This window comes from Microcaecilia unicolor, chromosome 2 (genome assembly GCF_901765095.1).
Source record: "Microcaecilia unicolor chromosome 2, aMicUni1.1, whole genome shotgun sequence".
NCBI lineage: Eukaryota > Metazoa > Chordata > Amphibia > Gymnophiona > Siphonopidae > Microcaecilia > Microcaecilia unicolor.
Window position 1 is genome coordinate 113532909 of NC_044032.1, and position 21852 is coordinate 113554760.

General features: G+C 43.6%; 1 protein-coding gene across 2 annotated transcripts in view; it reads left to right on the plus strand.

Annotated features, from left to right (window-relative positions):
- CDK7 (cyclin dependent kinase 7) overlaps window positions 1-21852 on the plus strand; it is a 151773-nt gene that overhangs the window by 91065 nt on the left and 38856 nt on the right. For both annotated transcript variants that reach the window (XM_030192287.1, XM_030192286.1), the window contains 2 exons: window positions 569-655; window positions 19584-19733. In XM_030192287.1, coding sequence (XP_030048147.1) covers window positions 569-655; window positions 19584-19733 — 237 coding nt within the window. The remainder of the gene's footprint in view (window positions 1-568; window positions 656-19583; window positions 19734-21852) is intronic.

Sequence of the window (21852 nt, forward strand, 5' to 3'; positions counted from 1 at the left end):
TCAGTGTCCCGCCCTCGAGGGCAGGACACTGAGAATGAACGAATCAGGAAGCTTCTGCTAGACACGTCGGGACTCAGGAGGGGAGCGCTTCCAGTGACGCTGCTGCCCATGTCGGACTCGGACAGAGGTTAGGTAAATTTAAAATAAAATAAAAAGGATCCTTGGGGGGAGAAGAGGGTGCCAGGGTGGGCAGATAAGTGGCGGTAACCATGGCGCGGAGCAGGGCAAAAAAAAGGTGCCGGTACACAAAAAAAAGCACTGCTACTACTTATTTCTATAGCACTACTAGACGTACACAGCGCTGTACACTTGAACATGACTGGTTATATGTGTGTTTTGAGGGTGGGGGAGAAATATTCCAGAGGCTGAAGGGATCGGTGAGGATTCTGACAGAAGTGCCTTGTTCCGTTCCCCCCCCCCCCCCCCCCCCCCTTATAATCATTTGCCTAATTGGTAGAAGACCTATACATTGAGCAGGGCACTTTGCAGCTTTATAAGTCCTGAGTCCTGGAGTTTCGTTTCTCATTTCCAGCTATTTCATTAGATTATTATGTTTGTGTTTTTTCAGGTTCCATTTTTGCCAGGAGATTCTGATCTTGATCAGCTAACAAAAATATTTGAGACTTTGGGAACTCCAACAGAAGATCAGTGGCCTGTAAGTGGTTTTGTAAATATAGACGTTCAGTTTAATCTTTTTACTGTAGAACGTGTGACTCTTCAATCTCTGCCCATTTCATCTGAGCATATCATTTTGGAAATGTTTGATAATCCAGCTTTCAATGGCATTAATGAAGCAATTTTAATTGCTCACAAGCTCTGGATTCAGTACCTAACCCTTATTCACTTGTTCAGAACCCTTATTTTATCATCCTCACCTTAATATTCCCTTATCTCTTGTTTGTCCTGTTTGTCTGTCCTAATTAGATTGTAAGCTCTGTCGAGCAGGGACTGTCTCTTCATGTTCAAGTGTACAGCGCTGCGTACGTCTAGTAGCGCTATAGAAATGATTAGTAATAGTAGTACCTGCTTTGTAAGTTTATAACACAGCAGCATAACAGTTAACTGTTTAACCCAGGGATTAGCTAACACAGAAGGGTGCAGGGAATGGGCAGGAACTGCAGCTTAGTTACTATGTATTAACGGTTAACATGGCCATAACACAGAGCAGTTAATCTCCACCTCAAGAGGTATAGCTAACTGCATCACTTATCTACCATGTAGTAAAAGTGCAATAACCATGTGCTGGCAACACTCCCAACAATTACCTAAGAGGTTTAGCAGTTAGAGCACATTAATTTTGATAACTGCAAACCTTACTGCACCTTAGTGAATCAGCCCCATAATTTTTGTTCTGGTTTGGTTTGCCCCATTTTGGGACTGTTCTGAATTACAGAATAATCAATAGCAATGAAGAACTTAAATGAAGAATGTAATGTCTATACTGTGGCTCCAAAATCAGTCCTTAGCACTGACCTAATCAGTCAGGTTTTCAGGATATCTCTAATGAATATCCATAATTACTAATGACCTATTCTTCTGTTATCAAAGTTATCAAGAAACATTTTATTAAATACAATATCCCATTAAATTTAACATACATCTAAACATACTTATATTATCATCTGTGATACTCTATATGCTATTTTTCACAAACATAAAACGTCATCAAAGTCACATGACTTATCTGTCTTCATCACTGACGACGAAATGTTCCATATAGTTCATGAAAAAATCTTTAAATAGTCCGTTGGTAATGAATATCCATGAGAAATATCTGTGTACACACATTGCTTAGAAATAGCCTGAAACTAGATTAGGTAGATGGGTTCTAAGGACTCACTGGTGAACAACTGCAAATTTATTCTATCTGTTTTATATGTAATCTAAAGTAGAAGTTTGGTTTGGGGACAAATTAATTTCCGTTACAAGAACTAAAAATCACATGTCAAGAAACAGAAATGGTAATTTGGAAACATTGTTTGCAAGCTCGCCAGTGAGTTATTGATGAACTAGAAAAGGGAGCAATGAGGGTGATCAGATTTGCAGATGACAAAAATTATTCAAAATAGTTTAAAAATACAGGTTGATTATAAAAAGAATCATGGGAGTATGTTGTGATAAATTTGAGGTGAAATATTGGTAACTATACAGTGCTTTGTAGTGTTACACATTTTTTAGATGGCAGAATATGAAAAATACAATTCAAAATGCATTAAAGTGGGAGTCTTTCTCTGATTTATGCAACATACTTTTTACTTTCACTGAAAAGGAACAATTGTAGAAATATTCAAACATAATTGAGAATAAGAAACCAAAATGTCTTGATTGCATCAGTGTTTACACCCCTTGACTCAATATTTGGTAGGAGCTTCTTTTTGCAATAGTAGCAGGCATGAGTCGTTTATGTGTCTACCAATCTTAAACAGTGGGATGATGTAATTTATGCGTGTTTTTGTCAGAATAGCTCAAAGTCTTTCAGCTGGGGATTATCAATGGACTGCAAGAATTTGGAGATCAAAGTTAATGTCTCTTACAAAAGAACATACAAAGGTCATCAAACTGAGTGAAATCTTTCTGGTGGTCTTTTACGCTGCTGATACTGTTATTTGTATAGTACTCTATTATCAGATATACATACACAGGCACAGATAATTGACGATCCCTGTTAACTTGAATTTTACAATCTTAACAGAAACAGACAAAAACCTAGTTGTTAGGGTGGTGGACTCTGGTCCTGGGGAACTGAGTTCGATTCCCACTTCAGGCACAGACAGCTCCTTGTGACTCTGGGCAAGTCACTTTAACCCTCCATTGCCCCAGGTACAAATAAGTACCTGTATATGTAAGCCGCATTAAGCCTGCCATGAGTGGGAAAGCGCGGGGTACAAATGTAACAAAAATAAATAAAAACATGGGGAAGAGGGCTAGGTCTTTACTTAAAAGCAGTGGGGCCATCTGCAAGGAGTGAGAGCCAGGGATAAGGTGCAGAATTCAGAGGTAGGATAATGGGTGAAAGCTAATTGAAGATGGAAGCCAATTTACAAAACTAAGGGGCTGACATGGAAAGTCTCATGGTAGAGCTGGCTTAGCTTGCAGCTCTACCACGAAACTAACGCCGGTAAACACTTATATAAAGTGTTTCCATACTGGGACAGACCAGAGGTCCATCAAGCCCAGTATCCTGTTTCCAACAGTGGCCAAGTACCTGACAAGATCCCAGAACAGTAAGATAGATTTTATGCTGCTTATCCTAGGAATAAACCAAGTTATGTGGTCAAACAGAATTTAGAGAAGGAGGTCCAAAACTAGTATAATATATAAAAAAAACAAACAAAAAAACCCAACCAATTACACTTTATGTTTAACTCTGTTTATTGGTAACACAACTTATACATTGTTCCAACATGAACATGAATGAAATCTTGTATTTAACATCATCTCCAACTGCGTCACCAAGCATTTTATTTTCTCCCCCCCCCCCCAATGTTAATTCCTATCCCTTCCTTCCCCCCCTCCCACCCCCCTGCAGAAGAACAGGCAAGTATTCAAACATTTAAAAGTCTACTTCTAACTCCAGGTGACAACGATCTCCAGAAGGGGTTCCAGCAGTCCTGGAACTCTACCCCCCTTTCGGATTGCCAGTCCTGTATGTCTAGCCTTTCAAGTCTCATCAGTTCAATCAGCTTGACCCGCCATTGCTGAATATTTAGGCACTGTCCAGTAGTCCATCCTGCCAGGAGTAATTGCATTACTGTTAAAGTTACTTTATTTGCAAAAGATTTATAGCCTTTTGGTGTTGGCAGTCCCAGGCGGGGTCTGCCAAACAACAGCAACACATCATAGTACCACTTAGATCTCCACCAAGAGGAGACCTGGAACAGCACCTCCCTCCACAACTCTTCCACCTTCCTACATTCCCAGAACATGTGTCCAATTAATACTCCTGCTGTACCACACCTCGGGCACTCTCCCCAGGGGGAGGTCCCCATGTGGAATGCTCTGCGGGGTGAAATGTACATTCGGAGCGCAAATTTATACCATGTCTCCCAGTGCTCAATGAATCTGGACCTTTTGCGAATGCCCAGGATAAAAGACCTGAGGTGTTCCTCCTGAATAGGGGTTCCGAGATCCTTGGTCCAGGCCTCCGCTAATTTTTTATAATCCAGTTCTGAGGCGGAGTCCTTGATGTGTCTGTGGTAGAAGGTCATTGGCACTCGTTGTTGTGCTTCAAAGGAGAATGCCGTCGACAGTTCCTCCCTAACATCTTCCGCCAGGTCTGCCCAAGGCAGCCCCCGTATATAATGTGCCAGTTGGTAATAGTGCCAATAATCTTTGCTGGGGATACTGTACTCCCTTTGTAATTCCGCAAAGGGTTTAATTTTCCCTTCGTCATTCACTGCTTGTAACAGATATTTGAGTCCTTGTCTCTCCCAGCGTTTAAATGTTGGGTATAGATTTCCCGCGGGAAACCGCGGATTGCCACATATGGGTAGAAATGGTGTTACTCTCGACGAAAAATGGTGTAGCTTACACACCCAGCGCCACGCGGCCCGCGCCGCCGGCATTATACCTGACTGATGTAGTTCCGTAGGGGTCTCCTTCCCTGTCAGATGCAGGAGGCATCCCAAGTCCGCAACCGGGGACATCCGTCTTTCCAGAGGGGTGTTTGAAAAATCTGAAGTTCGTCTATGCCAGTCGTTGACATGGCGCATTCCGCAGGCGACAGTCACATGCCGTAAGCTCATGAGGCCCACCCCTCCATATTCCACTGGGGTGCACATCATCCTCAACGGGAGTCTTGGCTTCCCTCCTCTCCATAGAAATTTATTTAAGAGTCTGTTCTGTTGCCGTTCATCCGTTTTGGTAAGATAAAGGGGCACTGTTTGAAAGACGTATATCCATTTTGGAATAATAAACATATTGTATAGTGCCACTCGTCCAAATAGGGATATCGGGAGGTTCTCCCACCCCTCCAGCTTTGATTTAGTATCTGACAGCAAAGCAGTTAAATTAAGTTCATGAAGTTTCTTCAAGTTTGCTGGAATCTGAATCCCCAAATATTTGAGGGAGTCTTCTGCCCATCCGAGAGGGAAGGGACCACGCCAGTCGCCCTTCACCGAGGGCATCAGTGGGAGCGCCCAAGATTTATCATAGTTCAGTTTAAATCCAGAATAGCGTCCATAGATCTCCAGGCAGGTCATCATGCCCCGGAGAGAGCGTGCCGGTTCCTCTAACACTAGGAGTAGGTCATCAGCATAAGCCAGAAGTTTGACTTGCTCCTGTCCCAGCGCAACCCCCCTTACCTCCTCCGCTAACAAAACAGTTCGGAGCAGGGGTTCCAAGGCTATAGTAAAGAGGAGTGGTGACAGGGGACAACCCTGTCTCGTCCCTCTCATTATCGGGAATCGCGGGCCCTGCCTTCCATTCACCAATAGCCCTGCCCAGGGTTCTCTGTAGAGTGCCCGCATCACCTCCATACACCACCCATCGAAACCCATGTGTTCTAGCGTCTGGAAAAGATACGGCCAAGCGACCCTGTCGAAGGCCTTCTCTGCATCTAGGCTCACCACCAGGGCGGGATTCCCCCCCGCCCGGCAGCGAGCCATCGCCAACAACAGGCGCCTAACATTAAATGAGGATTGTCTCCCTCTGACAAAGCCCACCTGTTCTTGGGTCACCATCCTAGCAAGGGGTGCTGCCATCCTCTCTGCCAGTATCTTAGCCAGTAGTTTTACTTCTACGTTTATGAGAGAGATAGGTCGGTAAGATGTCACTTGCTCTCTGGGCTTTTCTGGTTTCGGGATCAGGGTGATTAATGCTGTGTTTTCGTGTAAGGGAAATGAACCTGACTCAACTATCTCCTCAAAATAGGCTAGCAAGTCTCCCATTACTTCTATCGGTATGTTTTTATAGTATTCCGCGGAGTATCCATCAGGTCCCGGGGCCGAACATGTCTTTAAAGTCTTTATCGCTGCCTGAAGTTCATTAAGTTGCAAAGGTGCATTTAGGGATTCTAGTTCTATTTCCGTCAGTTTGGGGACCTTCGCCTGCTCTAGGTAATGTTGTATCTCCATGGGTGTCCCCGGCCCCCCCTCCTCTGCTCCATATAAGGAGGCAAAATATTTCGTGAACCGGTCAATTATTGCTTTATGATCGTTTATTGTCTGTCCATTAGGGCCTTTAATCGCTTCTATAATTCTAGAGCCTCCCCATCCCTTAATTAGCCTGGCCATCAGTTTCCCTGATCTGTTTCCAAAGCGCTTAAGTCTGTATTTCTGATAATTCATGGAGTGGGTTGTTTTCTCATGGATAAGAGTGTTTAGAGCGACTTGTGTCGCCCTGAGAGCCTCCATTGTGTATGTATTAGGGTTTTGGATGTATGTCCTTTTAGCTACCTGGGTTTGTTTCTCTAACTGTAGGATGCTATTCGCCATTTGTTTTTTCCTTCTGCACACATAGGCAATTATATCTCCTCGCAGCACCGCTTTCGAGGTTGTCCAATATAACTTGGGTTGGTCCCTATGTTGTATATTATATTCTTTAAATTCGGCCCATTTTGTATGTATATATTGATTGAAGTGGGGGTCCTTAGCCAAGTAAATTGGGTAACGCCAGCCTGGGCCACCCCCTCCCCCCTCCACAGCAAATTCAATGTCCGCCCACACTGGGGCATGGTCCGAAATCTCTTCAGGGCCTATGTGGACCGCCTGTATCCGGGAGAACAGGGAACGATCTGTTAGTATGTAATCTAATCGAGCCTGGGTATTATGGGCCCTGGAACGGTGGGTGTAGTCCCTTTCCCCCGTATGGAAGGTCCTCCATGTGTCCACCAATCCCAGAGTGTCGGCGAAAGTCTGCCACATCTGTGTTCTATACCCCCGATAGTATGGGGACGCGGTCGCCGAGCAGTCTAAGGTGGGGTCAGAGATCAGGTTAAAGTCGCCCACTACCATCAGCTCTCCCTCCCGGATTGCCAAACATCTAGCTATCAAACTTTGGAAAAACTTTTTATCCGGTACGTTAGGACCATATATTACTAGTAAGTGAAATTTTATTCCCTGTGCCCACCCTTGGAGCAGTATATAATTCCCTTGTTCTCCTCTTTCAATTATTGTAAACTTACAGGTCACTCCCCTCCTCACTAGGACAGCCACTCCCCCCTTCCGTCCCTGGGCCGAAACTGCATAAACCTCTTCAACCCACTGCTTTCTCAATTTTTTATGCTCTTGGTCTGATAGCCTCGTTTCTTGTAAACAAGCAATGTCTATTTTATGTCTCTTTAGTGCAGTCAAGATTTTTGTTCGTTTTATGGGGGAAGTTATTCCCCCTACGTTCCATGTAGCTAGCCTAATTGGCATGTTTGTGTCTTATGGTGCTGGATTGCATGAGTCTTAATCCTATGTATTATATCCAATTCTTTATCTATTCTTCCTCCCCCTATCCCTCTGGAACATCTGTCTTCTGTTATTAATCGTTGTCTCTCCTGCCCTGATGATTGGTTTTCATAGATCATTAGTTGTCCGTTCTTCTTGTCCCTCCCTCCCTCCCCTCCCCCCTTCACCCTCTGCCAAAACCCTATGTGCCCTTCCAGCGCTAGCTGAAAGTGGGGGATCTCTTGTGACGCTAAGGAGCCCCGACCCCCGCCTGCCCCCCCATTCCCTGTGCTTCCCTCACCTTACAATCTGCTTATGCTTCATGACCAGACTCCCGCGCCTGTCCAGCAACTCTCATTCTCCCGTCAATAATCCACATCCATTCAGAAATGCTCGTGCAGGCTGTACTGTGTCAAAATATTGCCATTTATCTTGGTAAAAGATTCGGAATCGAGCTGGATATGCTAGCATAAATTTAATTTTTTTCTTGATCAGTATTGTGCAGAGGGGGTGAAATTGTCTCCTTTTTTCTTGTATAATCCGGGAAAAATCTTGAAAAATTAGTACTCGTTTAGTGTTATAGGTCAGTGAGTCTCTCTTCAATTTGAATCCCTGCAGGATTTCTTGTTTATGCTTATAGTTCAGTATTTTTGCTATTACCACTCGGGGTCGATTAACATCTTCGTTTTTCCGGCCTACTCTATGGGCTCTTTCTACCACCAATGGCCCTCTTGAATCAGTCAAAGCCAGTTCTTTGCCCAGCCATTGTTCCAGCCACTCCGCCATGTTAGCCTCCGGTATGCTTTCAGGCAGGCCAACTAACCTTATATTATTTCTCCGCGAGCGATTCTCGAGATCGTCGAACTTGTCTGTCAGATCTACCAGTTGCTGTTTCAAGCTGACAATCTCAGGCCCATGCGTTCTAACATCGTCCTCCAGCGCCATTACTCTGGTCTCCACATCTCCCATTCGCGTTTGCAAGCCATCAAAGCCCGCCGCGTAACTGTCTAGTTTTTCGGACAGGGAGTCCCACTGCGGGGCTAGTGCCTTCATGATCGCTGCTGTAATCTGTGCCAATTGAGCTTCGGAGAATTCCGTTCTCAATTCGTTCTCGTTGTCCGCCATTTTGTTTTCACTCGCGAGTTTGTTTTTTTTCTTTTTTCACCGCTTTATGCGCCATCTGAGCTGGTGAGCGGCGTAAATATCTGTCCATACAGTCCTCCGTTATGTGTGTTCGCGGGAGGGAGGCAACTCAGCTGATTTCTTTTATTTTGGGGGCGTTTAGGAGCCGGGGTCCCAGAGCTGCAGCGCTAAGCGTCCGTCCAGCTCACAGCATCGCGAGATCTCCCCAATTACACTTTATAACATGATACAAATATACTGTGCATAATTTGAAAAGCTTTCGCTTCAAAGCAGGACATTAGTGGTGACTCGTTTCACATGGAGAACACTCCCCATAACTCACCTATCTCATCATCAGTCCGTTGATGTAAATTTGCCTTAAATCGTTTCCCAAATGAAAAAAAAAAATTTTATAAACTTCTATGAAATTTTTGTAAACTTATTTAATGTATACTCTTCACTATTACAGATACTATGTATAAAAGAGCACTGAAACCTTCTGCTCAGTGTGCTGCTGCGGCTCGGAAAGCGAATGGAATGTTGGGTATTATTAGGAAAGGTATGGAAAACAGGTGTGAGGATGTTATACTGCTGTTGTATCGCTCCATGGTGCGACCGCACCTTGAGTATTGTGTTCAATTCTGGTCGCCGCATCTCAAGAAAGATATAGTGGAATTGGAAAAGGTGCAGCGAAGGGCGACTAAAATGATAGCGGGGATGGGACGACTTCCCTATGAAGAAAGACTAAGGAGGCTAGGGCTTTTCAGCTTGGAGAAGAGACGGCTGAGGGGAGACATGATAGAGGTATATAAAATAATGAATGGAATGGAACAGGTGGATGTGAAGTGTCTGTTCATGCTTTCCAAAAATACTAGGACTAGGGGGCATGCGATGAAACTACAGTGTAGTAAATTTAAAACAAATTGGAGAAAATTTTTCTTCACCCAACACGTAATTAAACTCTGGAATTCGTTGCCGGAGAGTGTGGTGAAGGCAGTTAGCTTGGCAGAGTTTAAAAAAGGGGGTTAGACGGTTTCCTAAAGGACAAGTCCATAAACCGCTACTAAATAGACTTGGGAAAAATCCACAATTCCAGGAATAACATGTATAGAATGTTTGTACGTTTGGGAAGCTTGCCAGGTGCCCTTGGCCTGGATTGGCCGCTGTCGTGGGCAGGATGCTGAGCTCAATGGACCCTTGGTCTTTTCCCAGTGTGGCATTACTTATGTACTTACATCAGAGAAAGGTAAGTGCTTTTTTATAAATAGTATCTGTAATAGTGAAGAGTATATATGAAATAAGTTTTTTAAAGTTTCGTAAGTTTAAAAATAAATGTTTCATTTGGGAGAAGATTTGATAAATTTAAGATATAAGTTAACATCAGTGGATCGATGACGAGGTGAGTCATGGGGCGTTCTCTCCATGTGAAACGAGTCACCACTGAGGTCCTGTTTTGAAGAAAAAGCTTATTTTAGGAATAAGTAGTAGATTTTCCCAAGTTCATCCTAATAATGGCTTATGAACTTTTCTTTTAGGAAATTATCCAAAGCTTTTTTTAAACCCTGCTAAACTAACTACTTTTACCACATTCTCTGGCAATGAATTCCAGAATTTAATTACTCATTGTGGAGAAATATTTTCTCCAATTTGTGTTAAATTTACTACTGCGTGCCCTCTAGTATTTTTGGAAAGAGTAAACAAGCGATTCATGTCTACTTGTTCCACTTTACTCAGTATTTTATAGAGCTCTGTCATATATCCCCTCATCCATCTCTTCTCCAAGCTGAAGAACCCTAGCTGCTTTAGCCATTCCTTATAGGGAAGTCATCCCATCCCCTTTATCATTTTCATCGACATTCTCTGTACCTTTTCTAATTCCGCTGTATATTTTTTGAGATGCGGTGATCAGAATTGCACTCTGTATTTGAGGTGGGGTGGCACCATGGAGTGATAAAAAGGCATTTTAGCATTCTCATTTTTGTTTTCCATTCCTTTCCCAATAATTCCTAACATTCTATTTGCTTTCTTAGCTGCCACTGCACACTGGGCAAAGGGTTTCAATGTATCATCAATGTTGACACCTAGATCCTTTTCCTGAGTGGTGATTCCTAATGTGGAACCTTACATCATGTAGCTATGGTTTGGGTTTCTTTTTTCCATATGCATCACTTTGCACTTGCTCACGTTAAACATCATCTGCCATTTGGATGCCCAGTCTTCCAGTCCCGTAAGGTCCTCTTGCAATTTCACAATCCTCTTGAAATTTAACAACTTTGAATAACTTTGTGTCATCAGCAAAGTCAATTACCTCGCTAGTTATTCCCATCTTTAGATCATTTATAAATATGTTAAAAGCCGCGGTCCCAGAACAGACCCCTAGGGAACCCCACTATCTGCCCTTCTCCATTGAGAATACTGACCATTTACCCTACTCTCTGTTTTCTCTCTTAAGCAGTTTTTAATCCACAGTAGGACATTACCTCCTATCTCATGACTTTTTGATTTCCTCAGGAGTCTTTCATGAGGTATTTTGTCAAATGCCTTTTGAAAATCCAGTGAGCATGCAAATTACTGCCGCATTAAAATCACAGAAGTGATCTGCAGATCATTGTGAAATGTCACTTTTCATTTTGGTGCCCAAATTAAAATTTGGCTCAGGCACTGATAGGAGGGTGAATTTTTTTTTTTAATTGCTGGCAAGTCATCAGCCCCAGTCTCCCTCCCCTCCTGCCTGACTCAACCCCCTTTCCCTGTGGAAGAGGTTATGTATAGGTTTTGAACACTTGTCTCTGCACAGGTTGTTGTTTTTTAGTTGGCGTACTGGTTTCTGTGGATAACCTTGAAATGTCCCTGGGGGAGTGGAGAAAATGTAAAAAAAAAATAATTATAATAATAAAACATAACTTCAGTGTAAATTGAGATCTTTTCTTGTTGGTATCAGCTGGTATTGTTTGTGTTCTAATTTATCGTCCCCCTGATAAGTCCCTTTCATCCTTTCTCAGTGACTTTGATGCCTGGCTTGCCTTCTTCCATGATCCTTCCTCCCCCTCTCTCATCCTTGGTGACTTAAATATTCCTGCTAATGATCCTTCCAACTCTTATATTTCCAAGTTACTTGCTTTAACATCCTCCTTTAATCTCCAACTATGCTCCACCTCCCCCACTCATCAAAATGGTCACTGTCTTGATCTCATCTTCTCCTCCAACTGTTCACCCTCTAGGTTCCTTGCCTCTGATCTTCCCCTCTCTGATCACCATCTTATAACTTTCACACTTAAATCTCCTCCCTTCCAGTCCCGTCCTATCTTATTTAATTTATCTAGGAATCTTCACGATATTGACCTTTCATCTCTTCCTCCCATGTTTCAAACCTCCTCTCTACTGTGGCACCATCCACGTCTGTCAACGAGGCTGTTTCTTCTTACAACAATACTCTATCCTCTGCCTTAGACACTCTTGCACCTTTGATGACCGGCCCTATAAGGCGTACAAAACCCCAACCTTGGCTGACTTCTAATATCAGCTACCTACGTTCCTGTACCCGCTCCACCGAACGCCTCTGGCGGAAATCTCGGGCCCTTGCTGATTTCTTACACTTTAAGTTCATGCTGACCTCCTTCCAATCTGCTCTTTTACGTGCCAAACAGGATTATTATATCCAACTGACCAACTCTCTTGGCTCTAACCCTCAACTTCTCTTCACCACATTGAACTCTCTCCTCAAGGTGCCCCCTCCCCCAACTTCCCCCTTCATTATCTCCTCAGACCCTTGCTGAATTCTTTCATGACAAGGTTCAAAAGATAAACCTTGAATTCTCTACCTCGCCACCTCTCCCTCCACTAGTCCGTTCCCCTCTCTCTCCTTCCCCTCATTCCTTTTCCTCCTTTCCTGAAGTTACTATAGAGGAAACTACACTTCTCCTTTCTTCCTCAAAATGTACCACCTGTTCCTCTGATCCCATTCCCACCCACCTTCTTAATGCCATCTCACCTGCTCTTATTCCTTTTATCTGTCACATTCTCAACCTCTCACTTTCCACTGCAACTGTCCCTACTGCCTTTAAACATGCTGTGGTCACACCTCTCCTTAAGAAGCCTTCACTCTACCTTACTTGTCCCTCTAATTACAGACCCATCTCCCTCCTCCCTTTTCTCTCCAAATTACTTGAGGGTGCTATTCACCGCTGCTGCCTTGATTTTCTCTCCTCATATGCTATTCTTGACCCACTACAATCTGGTTTTCGCCCTCTCCACTCAACCGAAACTACGCTTACTAAAGTCTCCAATGACCTATTACTGGCTAAATCCAGAGGTCTCTATTCCATCCTCATTCTTCTTGATCTTTCCGCTGCTTTTGACACTGTCGATCACAGCATACTCCTCGATATCCTGTCCTCACTTGGATTCCTGGGCTCTGTCCTTTCCTGGTTCTCTTCCTACCTCTCCCTCCGCACCTTCAGTGTTCACTCTGGTGGATCCTCTTCTACTTCTATCCCTCTGCCTGTCGGCGTACCTCAGGGTGCTGTTCTTGGTCCCCTCCTCTTTTCTACCTACACTTCTTCCCTTGGTTCATTAATCTCATCCCATGGCTTTTCATACCATCTCTATGCTGATGACTCCCAAATCTACCTTTCTACCCCTGATATCTCACCTTGCATCAAAACCAAAGTTTCAGCATGCTTGTCTGACATTGCTGTCTGGATGTCTCAACGCCACCTGAAATTAAACATGACCAAAACCGAGCTTCTCATTTTTCCCCCCAAACCCACCTCCCCGCTCCCCGTTTTCTATTTCTGTTGATGGCTCTCTCATTCTCCCTGTCTCCTCAGCTCGAAACCTTGGGGTCATCTTTGACTCTTCTCTCTCCTTCTCTGCTCATATCCAGCAGATCGCCAAGACCTGTCGTTTCTTTCTTTACAACATCCATAAAATCCGCCCCTTTCTTTCCAAGCACTCTACCAAAACCCTCATTCACACCCTTGTCACCTCTCGTTTAGACTACTGCAGTCTGCTTCTTGCTGGCCTCCCACTTAGTCACCTCTCCCCTCTCCAATCGGTTCAAAACTCTGCTGCCCGTCTCGTCTTCTGCCAGGGTCGCTTTACTCATACTACCCCTCTCCTCAAGTCGCTTCACTGGCTCCCTATTCATTTTCGCATCCTGTACAAACTTCTTCTACTAACCTATAAATGTACTCACTCTGCTGCTCCCCAGTATCTCTCCACACTCGTCCTTCCCTACACCCCTTCCCGTGCACTGCGCTCCATGGATAAATCCTTCTTATCTGTTCCCTTCTCCACTACTGCCAACTCCAGATTTTGGGCCTTCTGTCTCGCTGCACCCTACGCCTGGAATAAACTTCCTGAGCCCCTACGTCTTGCCCCATCCTTGGCCACCTTTAAAACTAGACTGAAAGCCCACCTCTTTAACATTGCTTTTGACTCGTAACCACTTGTAACCACTCGCCTCCACCTACCCTCCTCTCCTCCTTCATGTACACATTAATTGATTTGATTTGCTTACTTTATTTTTTGTCTATTAGATTGTAAGCTATTTGAGCAGGGACTGTCTTTCTTCTATGTTTGTGCAGCGCTGCGTACGCCGTCTAGCACTATAGAAATGCTAAATAATAGTAGTAGTAGTTGTACATCTTTTTAAAAAAAAAACTTGTCGCCCCCCCCCCCCCCTTCCCTACTCAGTTTCAATTGCCCCGGGCTGAGACCCTTTCAGTTTTATTTTTGTAGAGATATGATACAGCCAAGGGCCACTACCGGATGGTGGAAGGCCAAACCTGACAGACCAGGCCATATAGAAACTTTGGCCTAGTTAAAAATTAGATGGCTTGTACGGCTGGAAGCCTGCTGGAAAAGCAAGGCCCAGCCTAGAGCCCAGACTGAGGCCTAATTGGAAAAAGAATGGTCAAGGAATCTGAAATCAAAATGGTATCTCTCATCTATGAAATGGCTTCCTTCATCTCTGTATCTGAGTTAGAGGAGGTTTGTTTTTGCAGATTGACAGTGAAGAATTATGAAATATCTTAAGATCTTCAGGTAGCAACAGGGGAATAGGGAAGTCCCAAAATAAGAGAGGGGTGGGATTAGCTTTCCGAAAGGGAGGGAGGCTTTCTTGTTGAGCATCTGTGGTTGGGCATGAAAAGGGGGGGGTCATCGGAGTAAACAACTTTATCATACAAAGGTATGAGAGCCCATTGATTTGAATGCAAGCAGAAGGGTATAAAAACTGACAGCAAATTTGGGTGAGGTTGGAGATCTCCAAGGCTGCCATGCTGAGATGCTGTCAGACGGACCTCCACTCCTGCTTGTGTACCTGATCGCCTTGTATTGCTTTGGTAAGAATAAAGCCATATATTTTTGAAACCTATCTTATGTCTTTCTTATACAACATTTAAAGGGAATAACCTCTTGGGTTGGAATGGGTAATAGGGAGCATTTATACTTTCCTACACTAACACAGAGTCAGATGATTAGGAATAGCCTTCTAGAAGACCTGTCTGGTATGTGGGCAACTGACCAGCATATCAGAGAGGACTCATGGGACAGTTAACCCCCATAAAATTCTTTTTCCATTAAGATCTCAGATCTCTTTTCTTCCCTCCTCTTCTGCTGCCAACCCCCCCCCCCCCCCCCAACACACACACACTTTGCTCCCCCTCTCCCTTCCTTGGTGGGTCCTCCTGGTCTTCCTTTCATCCCCTTTCATTAGTCTCCCTCTCCTAGACCTTGGCACCGGTGAGGGCTACCTCCTGTACTCTGGACCCCATCCCTACAACCTGGTTGAAATCTTCTTCTCTTGGAAATCTCCCACAGTTACTACATCTTATTAACAATAGCCTCTCATCTGGCCAATTCTCAACCCTCTGGAAAGCTGCCATAGTCCGTCCGATTCTGAAGAAGCCCAACCTCGACCCACAGATTCCAGCACACTACCGCCCAGTTTCAAATCGGTTTCCTTTCCATAATTATCGAGAAGGTTGTTTTCACTCAAGCTGCTACTTTTGTTGAAAAGCCTCTAGCTCTCCACCCAAGGCAGTCTGGTTTTCGTCCCCATTTTAGCACTGAAACAGTCCTTACAGATCGAAATTATCGCTCACTTAGATAAACACCTTATTATTCTGGCTCTCTATCTTGATCTCTCCGCTTTCTTCTATCTCTTGATCACTCCTTTCTTCTCTCGTTTATCCTCTTTGAGGATATCTGGATCAGTCCTAGCATGGACGCTCTTTCAAAGTTATCACCACTTCCTCTGCTTCCCATCCTTTTACCTGTGGTGTTCCTCAGGGTTCCATCCAGTGGTGTGCTGGAGCCGGCTCACGAGAACCAGTTGTTAATTTTTCTTTAATTTTGCGAGCTAGTTGTTGTGCCAGATCAGCTGGGGAAGGAGCGATCCTCCTACGTATGCTCCTGCCCATGCAATCTCCACCTTCCATTCAGAAAGTGACTGCCGTAAGTTTCAGTGGCAGTATCGTGAGATTGCCGCGGGAACTCACGGCAGCCATTTTCAGTATGGAGAGTGGAGACTGCATGGGAAGGAGCATAGGAGAGTTGTTTCTTCCCCAGCTGACCACTGCACCACCAGAGCTCTGTAAAGTGGGAGCGGGAGGGAGTTTGGGTTTTGAATATGCTATCTGCTGCGTAGGACAAGCTGCATGGATGAGAAGGAGAGAAGGGGACAAACTGCGGTGGGTGAGAAGGAGAGAAGGGGGTCAGCTGTATGTGGATGAGAGGGAGAGATGGGACAAGCTGCATGGATGAGAGGGAGAGAAGGAGTCAACTGTATGGATGAGAAGGAGAGAAGGGGTCAACTGTATGTGTATGAGAGGGAGAGGAGGGAAAGGAGGGGATACATGTCATACATGGAGGGAAGGGAAAAGGGAGAAATGCAGCACATAGGAGATGGAGAGGAGAAGGGGACATGCTGCTCATGGATGGGATGGGAGGGAAAGAAAAGGGGGATATGCTGTTCATGGTTGTTGCTTTTTTGGAAATATATATCTTTTCTAATTTTGTGTTTAGCGGCATATAGAAGAAAACGTATTTGTTACTTTTACCAGTATTTTCACTGCTTATAGAATCTGGCTTTCTTAGGGGGGGGGGGGGCGGTCTTCAGTTTTTATCTTCATGTTTTTGTGGCTCCCTATTTTCTATCAGTTGATGGTCTGTCCATGTTCTGCACGTGCGACTGAGGTGAAGGATTCTGCTGGCATGTGGTGTCTGTGTAGAAATCTGTAACAGTCCAGCTTGTTCCGGTTTCCCAGTAGTGGTTATATTGGTGTATAGGGTGAGAAATAGTCTGACAGTAAATCATATGTCAGATTGAATGTCAGTAAATTTATTGTGAAAAGGATTAGCAGATTGGGATGAATTTCAAACATTGGATGAATAGCAAACATACCTCCTTGTTTATTAAGTGTTGGTGCGCTAATACCAAAACAGCCCATTCATTTTGAGTGTGCTTATTGGTATTGCTGCACAGCAGCTGCTAGCGTGGCTTAGTAAACAGGGAAGCATTTGTTGCCTACAGATACAAGAGTGTGGCTAAAATCAATTGGCCATTTGGAATTTACAGTATAGAATATTATGTTTTAATATTATTTGTAAATTGGTTGCTTCTTGCGCATATCATTTGTATCAGTAGAATGTATAATACAGTTACGTACTTATCTATGGGTGTTTTTTTGGAGAGAGTGCGTTGTTAAATGTTTACCAGCACACTCTTTTTGAACCCTCTCGCCACACTTATCTAATCCTTTGATGTTTCTTGTCATATCTTGATGATATTCTGTTGATCTGTCCCACAAATCTTTTCTTACCCTTTATTTCCCATCTCCAGAATTACTTGAATGTGGTCTCCAAGTGGCTTGAGGACCATAAGCTTATTCTTAACAAACAAAGTAGCTTGCTGGTTTTCAGGTGGTCTTCCTCCTCCAGCCCTCCCTCTGCAACTGTTTGGTACCCAAATTTCTCCTGTAGAATCTTTTTGTTATCTGGGTGTTCTGCTGGATTCTCAACTATCATTTTCTGCACAAATCTTCCAGTCATATAAATCTGTTTTTTCGAGCTGTGGCAGTTAAGTTTTGTTTGACAGTATCTAGACCATGACGTCTTACATGCTCTGATCCTATCACTGTTTATCACCAGGCTAGATTACTGCAATACTAACCTATTTAGGCTATAATCATTCTCTACTAAGGAAACTGCAAACTCTACAAAATATCGCTGAGACTTCTCTGTGATGCTCGCTGGTCTGATCACATATCTCCTCTTCTTAAATCGCATCACTGGCTCCCAATAGAACAAAGGATCACCTTTAAAGTTCTTGTGCTTTAAAGGTATCTCCCTCTCTCTCATCCCTTACTATCCCCTACTGTTCAGCCTGTTCCCTTCGTTGCTTAATGACCACTGCCTTGTTCATCCCAACCCCAAGTAGGCCACTTTAAGAGTCCACCAGACACCAAGCGTTCTATTTCACGGCACCAGCCCTCTAGAATTCTCTGCCCCTCACTATCTGAGCAGAAACATCTCTAAAAAAAATAAATAAATAAAAAATATTCAAACCTCTAATTGAATCCTGGGTTTTTAACAAGCTTTCCCCACAACTTAAACAGACTGTTCTTGGATAGCTCACTGTGTATAATTTTTTTTCTCTAAATGGTTTATTATCTTATCACTCTTTTTAAAAAATGTTAGCTTTGTTCTTTCCTATCATAAATTGTAGTTCTGCTTCTGTGTGTTATGTTTTATTTTTAATTCTGTACACCGCTTTGAACTATATGTTAACAAAGGGCAGTATAGCAAGTCTAAATAAATAAAAATTGCCCTGGTTGTCTAATACCCCCCTTTCCTCCTTGATTATTTAAAAAAAAAAAAAAACCACTTGCCCTGGTGGTCTAATGGCCGAATCCCCCCTCCATTCCAAAAATGTTCCCCAGTAGTCTAGCAGCCCTCCTTCCCCCCCCCCCCCACTTCCCTGATTTGTTTTCTTTTAAAAACCCTGGTGTCTAGTGACACCCACCAACCCCCCCCCCCCCCAATCCCCTCTACCGAACCACCTGAGCCCACCCACCTTATCTGACCATGAGAGGCTGGAGCAATGCTCACTTGCTCATACCTTCCGATGCCATCTATAAATTTGCAGCATCAGACACAGCAACTATAGCAGACTAGCCCAGCCTGGTGCTTCCCACAAGGCAGGAGTGAGTGGGCATTGCTCCTGCCTATTGTGGTCAGATATGGCAGATGGACTTGGGAAGTTCTGTAAAAAGGATTGGGAGGTGGGTGGGTGACACTATACACCAGGGAGTGTTTTGTGGCTTTCTTTCAGTGGGGGGGGGGGGGGGGGGGAGTGTGAGGGCCCCTTAGACCACCAGAGGCTCTTTTAATTTTTAAATTCAGGTGTGGGGAGGGGTGCTACTAGACACCAGGGAAATATTTCAAAGTTGGGTGGGAGGAAGGGAGGGAGGGGAGCTGGTCATGTCTGGAGGACACTGGGGAAATTCTTTTATGATGTCCTGGGTGGGGGAGGGGGGAACTGGGATGGATAAGGTAATTTTGGAGGATTGGAGGTACCAGAGGGGGGAGAGATGGGGGAGGGGGATTGATGCTGATCACGAGGACTCTGTGCCAACCTTAGACCTATTGGTAGGTTGCTCACATTGAGCTCACCCTTAGTATACATCAGAACACAGCCTTGCATTGCTGCGAGATAGCTAATAGGCTCTTTAGCATGCGTTTTAATATGCTATGTGCTGATGTCTACTGTGGGAATAAACCTTAGCACAGAAACCCTTTTTACAATCAGTGACCTTTAACAAGCAGGTAAACTTCTTGTTAAGGGTGTGCTGCAGCAGCCCCTAGATGAATCATTAGGGCAAAAGAAACTTTAGCCCTAGAAAAGACCTATTTAACAAAATAAGAGCAGTTCAAGGGGGTCAGTGGAAGAAACCCTAAGTAATTAATGCCATCAGCAGTTTTAGACTCACCACTGCCTTCTCTGAAACCAAAATTAGAAGAACACTGTCCTATCTTGAATGCTTCCTCTAAAAGTGGTGATCCATTTCTTGTCTCCTCTAGGGTATGTCTGGCCTTCCTGATTATGTAACTTTTAAAAGTTTCCCTGGGACTCCACTGCAACATATTTTCAGTGCTGCTGGAGATGACTTGCTGGATCTCCTACAAGGTTTATTCATATTTAACCCCTGTGCACGACTCACAGCAACACAGGTATTTAATACTGTCCTTATGAACTTTTATTACATTTTATCACTGAGTGCATTATAGAAATAAAAATCTTGTGTGGTCTGACCCTTTCTTTGATGTTCTTAATAAAACAGATTATACAGGATTCAGAGTGGACTTTCTGAAGTAATGTCTTCCTGCTTGCCACCCTACCATACTGGGAAGACTTGTGGAGTGCATACTTTAACCAGTCTTGTTCATAGAAGTAGAAGCCAACCAAATTTCTGTTTCAGATTTGGCACTGAAACAACCCAAAATCTGTCCTGTCCCCCCAACAGAAAATCTGTTCTTCCCTCAGGCCACCCACTAGCTTTGACCCCCACCCCCACCCCTATAGGTCTTTCCCAGGCCTACCTTTTAAAAGTCCAGGTGGTCTAGTGACTTCTTCGGGCAGCAGCAGCCCGAGTTGCTCCTGCCAGCACTGGGTGCATTCTGAAAATGACGGCTGCGACTTCCTGCGTCAGCTTCACAACCATCATTTTGGAATTGGGAATGGCATGAGCAGGCGCTCCCCCACTGTTTATAATTTAAGTGTTTCAGTTTGTAAAATGGTTGGTGAGGATAGATGTTTCCAGTGTAAGGATGATGATCTCACGTATTTTCGAACATGAAACCCCAACGATTTTCCTGTTTGGAAATGGCTGTGTGATGTACTTTTTTTTTTTTTTAATGTTTTGTGCTGAATGTTTTTTTGGCATTTAGATGCCCTTTCAAAAATGCCTCTCATAGGGTCAATTCATTTGGTGTATGTTTTTGAAGGCAATTAAGTAAAGCAGAATTGACAGGGGCAGGTGGAACTTTATAGACTAATCAATTTATTGAGGCATGAGCTTTCAAGGACCAGAATCTACTTTGTCGTGGTATACCAGAGCTTAAAAAGTATTTAGGATTGCTACAGAAGTACAAGGGGTGAATGCTTATCCAAGCAAGCTATTCCATGTTTTCCTATTTCATTTTCTAAGGATTTCTGGCATATATTTTTCACTTGACTGTTGTGGGATAGGATGTGTGAATACATTTTAAATTTACTTCAGGCTATGTGTCGTCATTATAGCTCTTGTAGAACATTGTAAACGCCTTCAATTTGAATCAACCGTGTCAGAAACTGATTCTTTTCTAGTACATCAGCCAGTGACAGTACTACATTTCAAAGATATAGTAACACCTTCATCAGTCATTCTCTTCTCACTGTAGAAGAAGGTGAACAGTTTTTGAACATGACTAAAGAATGTTGTCATAAATGGTGAAACATTGGTTGCATGAGTGCTGACCAAACTGAGAGAATAATCTGTGTGTGGACAGATCTGGCTAAGCAATTCAGACAACTGATTCAGGCTAATATTCCACTATACTTGCCTGCCATATATGCTTCATTCTTTCCCTGACCTTTATAATCTTTTATAACCAAACTGTCACATTTTTAATTTGCCTGTAATCTGTGGCCAGCTAAAGGCCAATTTCATGATGACTTTTAATTAAATTGATGAAACTTTCTTCCAATGAACATTGGCCATCTTTAATTTAAATCTTTTTTATTGACGAAAAGAAAAAAAACAATACAAACAGGTTGAAACATCTCAGTAAGGTAACTAAAAGTCGTCAATACATTTCCTCTTTAACAACACACACCCAATTCTCCCTCCCCTGCCCATAGCACACCATCCGTGGTGAAGAACAAATAAACCCCACCCCTGCAAACCTAACTTCCCTCTATTCCATACTGACACCTAGAAAATTCCGATGCAATACCTTCCCTGCCCACACGTAGCATTCACTATCTAATTGAACTGCAGTCTTTTCGACTTGTAAGAAGTGTTGGATTCACTCCAATTGTCCAATTCTGCACCTTGTCATATCTATCAACTCCAGGGGGATATCTACTCTTATAAAATCCCTCCTGATATTTGTTATGGACCTCTGGAGGTTCCAACCCCTCCACCCATTCCATAACCCTAATCCCCCCTCTAGGGATGAAGGTTAGGGGAAAAAAAATTTCAATAATGGCCATGCTGCTCCATTCTTCCACCTATATATAAATACTTAAACATCAGTACCAGGCCTCCCCTCCCCCCTCTCCGGATCGTCTTCCATAGGTATTTTAGAC